Below are 6,394 nucleotides of genomic sequence, written 5' to 3'. Positions count from 1 at the left end.
CGCGCGCGGCTGCTCGGGCGGGGCGCGGGGCGGCAGCCCCCCCGGCCCCGACAGGGGCAAGAAGAGGAGGCCGCAGGGCGACGACGACAGTGATGATGACGAGGACGAGGAGCAAGGTCGGAGCGCTCTGGGGCGGAAAAAGCGGATGGTTGCTTCTGCTGCTGCTGCTGCTGCTGCTGCTGCTGCTGTTGACAAAATGGACAAGGATGACGGCGACGGCGGCGGCGGCGGCGATGAGAACACGGCAACAACCGTCCCCGCTACTGCTGCGGATGCGGCTGCGGCGCCGTCGGGGCCGTCCCCGCTGCCAGACGGGGACGGCCCCGACGAGGCAGCGTCGCACAGGAGAAAGAAGCGCAAGAAGAAGCACGGGAAAAAGAAAGGCGGCGCTGCTATGGAGGCAGGCACGCAAGACAAGTAGCATGTTATTAAAGCATAATGGCAAAGCGTATTTTTGGGTTTTTGGTGGGTGGGGCTTGATGATGGCGAGAGGAGCCGTACGTGTCCTGGACCTTCGAGGCACATTCACATCCAATAACAAAGCCAGTAAGTCGGGCTAACCAGGGTACTTATATAACCAAGTCAACCTATACCGCAAGAAAGCAGGCCAGCCAAGAACTATGCCAAACCCCCGGACTCCTGTTCCACGCCCGAGTGACTTGCAAGATTCAGAATCGCAATAAGAAAAAATCGCATTACACCGGAAAACCCGGCGCTTGCTATCAGTACAAGAATTACCAAAACAATTATTCCCCCTTTTCCAGATACGTGGTCGGCGCAAGAGAAGCATAGTGCTCGAGGAAAAGAAGGGGTGCTATAGATGATGAGAGAGGGCAGGAATAGCAGGAGATTTGACCCAGACGAGATAAATAGAAAAACAGGTTTTCCCCCAATGACCGCGGATGTACCGCCAGAGTTCCCCAACGAATGCCCAGCGCAAGCAGAGAAGACGAGGAGAGAGGGATATGTGAGACAGGAAGAGTGAACAAAACAAGAGTTAAAAGGACAACGACCTCCAAAAATGCGGCCGAGTGAGCCCTTCTCGTTTTTCCAAAGGCTCCGTCGGGATGAACACGGCAGTAGACAAGGGCAGAAAATAACGGTGTTGAATATGTACAGGCGGGCGAATCCTCGCTCAAGATTCGACTCGAGAATCAAAGGTGAATAAACACGATGGCGGCCGCCGCAGAATTCGGGGCGATAGGATCCCGCGACAGAAATGGTATGGCGGGTAGGCGGCTGGTGGATGCGTGTGGAACTGTATCCAAAATTAAACCAACGGGCGTCTTGGTCTTCGCTGGTTCGAGCCCTTTGTTATACGAGGCGTTTTCGCTTGCGGTCGTCGTCTCCGCGTGGGTCGTCCCCATCCTCATTTGCGACCTCGGCTGTGTCGGTCGGGTTCAGAATATGCGCCATACTGCCTCTGCGAGTCGGTGGTAAGGAGTCGCCCTTGACTGCCAAGCTGCTGTTTCGTCCGGCCGAGCCCCATGACCAGTTAGTCAACGTATCCAAGCCACTGCCTCCATTCGAGAACGGGGGAGGCGGCGATTCTGGCCGGGATGGCGGCCTGTGCTGCGGGTGGTGCTGGTCTCTGTGTGGTGGGGGCGGCTGCTGGTGCTGGGAGTTGACTGGCAGAAGCGAGTATGACGAAAGGGAGTCCCTGATGCGCTGGTCTTCCGGCCCATGGGCCCTATTTGGCGAAGACGGCCATTGAGTAGATGGTGGGCCGGAAGCAAACGGGGATGCGCCGGCTCCAGGGGCAGGTGGCCACCCGTGAGCGCGGATGTCGGCAGACGTGTGTCGACGCGCCAAGCTGCTTGGCGGTAGCTCTACGTTTGCGAGCGGGTGGGGAGCAACCGGAGGTGGAGGGGGCGGCTGGGGTCGCGTGGAGGATGGTGATGGCTGTGTGGGCGTCGTGCCTGAACCGATGGACCCGTACGGTCGACGAGTGCTTATGGACAGATTCGAAGGGACAGGGGGTCTGTAGTAGTTTTGTTGTCGCGGTTGCGGGACTGCCAGCGTCTGGCGACGAGGATCATCTTGCGGAAGCTGTCGGGGCGAGACGGGGGCGTTTTCAAGATGGGTGAAGAACTGTCGACTGCTGGGGAATGGCTGGTCATGTGGCTCGTCCAAGGTCCGGATCATGTCGGCTTGTCTCTGCAGATTTCCTTGCAGGGCGATCACTGTCAACCAAAGAAAGTATTATGTTAGTACAACCCGAGGCTTCCGAGCCATGCATGACGCGTGACTATATTCCGGGAGGGCGCAAAACTACTTACCATCTCTGTGGGTAGGGTTCTCGGGATTCGGAACGAGCGTCAGGACGGTGCGCGCAAGCTCCTGGTTGAGGTACAGCAAACGGCCAAGAGTATCCATGACAGCCTGCTGCTTGATATGCATGTAGTGCGAGCTCTCTTCGCTGCGCTGAAGCCTCAGCGACATTTCATAGAAGGCACTTTCCATGTTCGCGACACGGGGGTCTGGGTGGCCTTCGGGGATCGGCATAGGCTCGGCGGGAGTGCCAGGCTGCGGAGGCGTCGGTCGCTGTTGGTTGTACTCCTTATGAACAAGCGCATGGCGCGAGGCGCGACGCTTTATTTCGCGCAGCCCGACCAGGTCTCCTCTTTTGAAGTTGCCGTTTCCGTGCTTGAATTCCCAGAGCGTAGAGTCGGACCCGTTGTGGAAAACATCGCTCACTGGATGCGCGATTAGCTTCTGGTGTCTGAAAAGTTGCCACCTTGCTGCAGGTACAGGGTAGATGCCGAGTGCATACCTTTGTGGAACCCATACATGTTGAGCTGCCTTACGAAAGACGAGATGTTTGTATGCTTGAAATATTGTCTGCAGGTGCGCCATGGTCAGCTCGTGCCATTGCCCTGGGTGGACGCGGCGATACGTACGCCAAAACTTTTGAAAAGTCGTTCGAGGGTGACATGAGAAAACTCTCCTGGGAGGGCGACCAAGAGATGAGGTGTTGTATGTTGGGATCTTCCAGCATGCTAGGAGCGCAAAGTCAAAAGTTAGATCAAGATCCCGTCATGCCAAGAGGACGGTAGCAGGCGGGCAGGCTCTCTCGTCTTACTTGTATAGCTTGTGTATGAACGCCGTCTGTACTATCTTGGGCTGGTGGACGGCAGGAGCGGCAGCGGCCGGGGCAGGCATGACGCCCGGCATGGAGTGCTGTTCCATCTTGGGGGTGCTGCTCCTGTGCTCGCTCCCAGAGCCCGGGCCGTGGCCATTGGCGTCGCTATCGGGGCTCTTGGTGGCCGAGGGAGGAGCCGAGCTCGTGGGAGTCGTGATCTCCATTGGCTCGCCGGGGGAAGGGGCGGACATCTGAATGGTCGGGGTGAGGATGGGAACGGTTCGGGAGACGATGGGGTCGCTATCTCGCATGTCGATGTGGTGGCTTCGATGCGCCGTTTCAATCGCGGTCGCCATTTGCGCTGCGAGGGAGTCGCATGGATGCGGCAACAGTCAGCTTCCACGGTTCCGCAGTTTCTGCAGCTTTCGATTGACCACAACTCGCTGTGGCGAAGGGGGGGGGATGGTGGGTGTATTGGCGGCGACTGGATGGGGTCGGGAGGCTTGTCCAAGGGGCGCGGAAAAGGGGGAATTCGTCCCGATCGGAGGAGCGGTGCTTGGTCGGGAGGGTGCTTGGCACCCTGGTTGGTGAGGGTGAAAGGGCGGGGATCGTGGGGGGACAAACCTATTGCATCCTCAGCAGAAAATTATCGAGGCGGGTCAGGGGCTGCGCTTGATGCCGTCCTGCGTGGTCGGCCGAAAGCGAAAGCAGCGCAAGACAGACGACAGGCGCGTGCCGAGGTTCTTTGTCCTGGATGTCTCCCCAGGCGGCACAGGTAGGAGTTGGGAAAATCGCGAGCTGGAGCTCTCCTCGTTGGTGCTTGGCTGGCTGGGCTGTCTTTGCTTTGCTTTTGCTTTGCTTTTGCTATAGCCTTGTTTCTCTCCCTTTCTTTTTGCAGTCTGCCGTCTGCTTGATTCTCAGATTCCTGCTGGTTCCCGCTGCCTCCTGCAACGCATGGACCCGCCGATGCTGCCCAATAGCAAAGGAGAAGTGGTCAGCACCTCGCCCAAATGGTGGATGCAGAGAGGAATACGGCAGGATCCAGTTGCGGCGGGCGAATGAAGATCATGACCCCAAGCCAAGGGGTTATGGTTATGTGGTGTTGTGAAGGGAGAGCGTGTATTTTTTTTTTTTGGCAACGCGCGATATATGGAAATAGATGGAGAGGAAAAAATGTCAGGAGAAAAATAGCAGATCTAGGGAAGGTTGGCGAATTGGCGATGGCGCTTCAAAGCACCCCTCCCCCCCTCGCCGAAACGCCAGCGCCGCTAATAAATGTGGAGGGCATTCGGTGGCGCACAGGCGCAGATGGTGTTTTGGTGTGGGTTTGCCTCCCAGGGCGAGATGACTGGAGTGATTGGGTTCCGGAGCTTACCTAGCCGTCGCCACGAACTTGCACGATGGAAGGGTGACTTTTGCTGGACAACAGAGCGCTGCGCCCGAGTAGGAACTGCTCTGCCCGTAGCCCTGCGTGAGCTGCTGCGGCTTCCCGCGAGAAACCGGGAGCAGAGGCCACCTGCTTGGCAACCACTTACAAGATGCGCTAGTCCCGACTACAGGCAGTTAGCGGGATGGGGGATGCTATCCGACCACCCGAGCTGTCCCGGTCCTGTGCGATGATGGGCGGATGGTGAGGGCGACAGATGCAGACCCGGATGGCGGGCGATGGGCCAGCTTGACAACAAAGGTCAAAGGGCCAGCGACGGTGCGAGTGCGAGTATGTTGGTGGTGTCGCAGAGCAACAGCAGGCAATCTGTGTGGGAGCGCGTGCGCGTACGACTCCTCACAAGACAGGAACCGGCAACGGCAGCTCCTGGGCTCAACTGTCCAAAGACCCGGGGCGATTGACCTGTTTCTGTTTGATGGGACACGACGACGTTTGTGGCGGTTCGAGTGCTGACGGATCGGACGTCCAGAAGGGCGGCGGTGGCTCAGCGAAGACTGCGGGAGAAGAACACAGAGAAGCTCAGGAAGAAGCACCCAACAAGCTCGAACGAGAACGGGCCGGTGAACGGAGCGGGGGCCTGGGTTATGTGGCCTAGTGCTGGGCGTGGGAAGCACGACAAGGAGAAAAGGGACGGACGGGACCAGACGGCCCACGAGCCAGCCCGCCCAGCGCAAGGGGGTCCTGGGACTGGCCTGTGCCAGGCCTGCTTGGACTGGATGATGGGTTGATTGATGCACCTATAGCTCCCTGTTTCCGAATCTTGGATGAAGGGATCGTCTTGGAATCTGTCGCAAGCCTTCTCCGCTGCCAGTGGGACGTGCGATTCAAACTAGCGTTGCCCCCAGCCGGCGGGCCTGTGTGGGGCCCCTCTGTGGCGGGCCCTGGGTTGTGCACAGCCCGTGTGCCTGCAGTTGCAACCGAGCTCGGCAAGCACTGGCCGGGGCCCTGCTGCCCCCCTGGTCGCCAACCGGGCCATGAGATGGCCCCTGCGGCCCCCAGCGCCCTGCCCGCAGTCAGGCCGAGGCACGAGTGGGAGGGCGCACCGGGGTTCGCTGCAACAGTTTGCCATATGTCCCTACCTAGGACGGCGATATGTATCTACATACCAACCTAGTTGCCTTGTGTATGTATTGTGTATGTACACTCCTCGACCCGGGCTGCCACCTGACCATGGACAGACATGTGCGCGGATGCGTGCGGGCGTGCCGCCTGAGGGCCCCCGGGGTTGCCGAAAGCGAGATGAAGGCCGGGTCTTTTCCTGCCCAACAACCGGCTCCCACCTGGCCGGGTCCCGGCGACTGGGGGGCTGTCGAGGTGGCACACACACACGAGACATTCGAGTCTGTGTTCCGAGGATAAAAGCACTTCGATTACATTCGGTGCCTACCTACTTACCTTCAACACGTACCAACCGACATCGCATATGCAGCAGGTGTCACAATCCGGGCCAGGCACGCACACATCCGGGCACAGGCGCATGCACGCCATTGGGATAGTCTCGGTGTGGCACTGTGGCAGACAGACGACGGGCGAGCGCGCTAAGGGCCTGGCGGTACCATATGGCCAGCGCAGCCGCACCCCAGCCCATCACCAGAGCTCCCAAAATAGAGTCCATGTCAGGCGGAGCGGTGGTGAGGACGGTAGGGCCCGGCTACCATCATAAATAGGTCGTGTTCTCAGCGAGCCTGATCTCGGGGCTGTTGAGCAGGGTCGGGTTGGACGCTCCGTGGTGGCTTGGCTTGGATATTAGATCGAAGCCATTGCATCACGCCGCCAACGCCTTCAGACGAGGTGGGACGGAACGGCGTTCTAACATGGCGTAACACGACACGACGGGTTGATGGCTAATGTCCCCTTTCTTTGTC

At 59.0% G+C, this 6,394-nt stretch overlaps 2 protein-coding genes across 2 annotated transcripts; one reads left to right on the top strand and one right to left on the bottom strand.

Annotated features, from left to right (window-relative positions):
• Window positions 1-107: 107 nt before the first annotated feature.
• GGTG_10720 (hypothetical protein) lies at window positions 108-421 on the top strand (the record flags this gene model as incomplete). Its single annotated transcript, XM_009228596.1, has 1 exon — window positions 108-421. The coding sequence occupies exon 1, from the start codon at window positions 146-148 to the stop codon at window positions 419-421; it is 276 nt and encodes a 91-aa protein (XP_009226860.1). The 5' UTR covers window positions 108-145.
• Window positions 422-551: 130 nt separating this feature from the next.
• GGTG_10719 (flocculation suppression protein) lies at window positions 552-5,311 on the bottom strand. The gene is made up of 8 exons (XM_009228595.1): window positions 4,618-5,311; window positions 4,458-4,537; window positions 3,707-4,051; window positions 3,083-3,443; window positions 2,901-2,999; window positions 2,774-2,841; window positions 2,280-2,696; window positions 552-2,183 (listed from the first exon to the last, which is right to left on the bottom strand). The coding sequence occupies exons 4-8, from the start codon at window positions 3,436-3,438 to the stop codon at window positions 1,315-1,317; spliced, it is 1,809 nt and encodes a 602-aa protein (XP_009226859.1). The 5' UTR covers window positions 3,439-3,443; window positions 3,707-4,051; window positions 4,458-4,537; window positions 4,618-5,311; the 3' UTR covers window positions 552-1,314.
• Window positions 5,312-6,394: the final 1,083 nt, after the last annotated feature.

Source organism: Gaeumannomyces tritici (assembly GCF_000145635.1).
Source record: "Gaeumannomyces tritici R3-111a-1 unplaced genomic scaffold supercont2.6, whole genome shotgun sequence".
Classification (NCBI taxonomy): Eukaryota; Fungi; Ascomycota; class Sordariomycetes; order Magnaporthales; family Magnaporthaceae; genus Gaeumannomyces; species Gaeumannomyces tritici.
This window is presented reverse-complemented; position numbering and strand designations above follow the sequence as displayed.

What these genes read in the sequence shown, in the direction of transcription:
- GGTG_10719 (XM_009228595.1), bottom strand. Translation starts at nt 3,438, where the DNA reads ATGGCGACCGCGATTGAAACGGCGCATCGAAGCCACCACATCGACATG. An exon ending in CATGTATGGGTTCCACAAAG is followed by an intron (nt 2,697 to 2,773) that starts GTATGCACTCGG and finishes TCGCGCATCCAG; the next exon opens with TGAGCGATGTTTTCCACAAC. An exon ending in GAACCCTACCCACAGAGATG is followed by an intron (nt 2,184 to 2,279) that starts GTAAGTAGTTTT and finishes TTTGGTTGACAG; the next exon opens with TGATCGCCCTGCAAGGAAAT.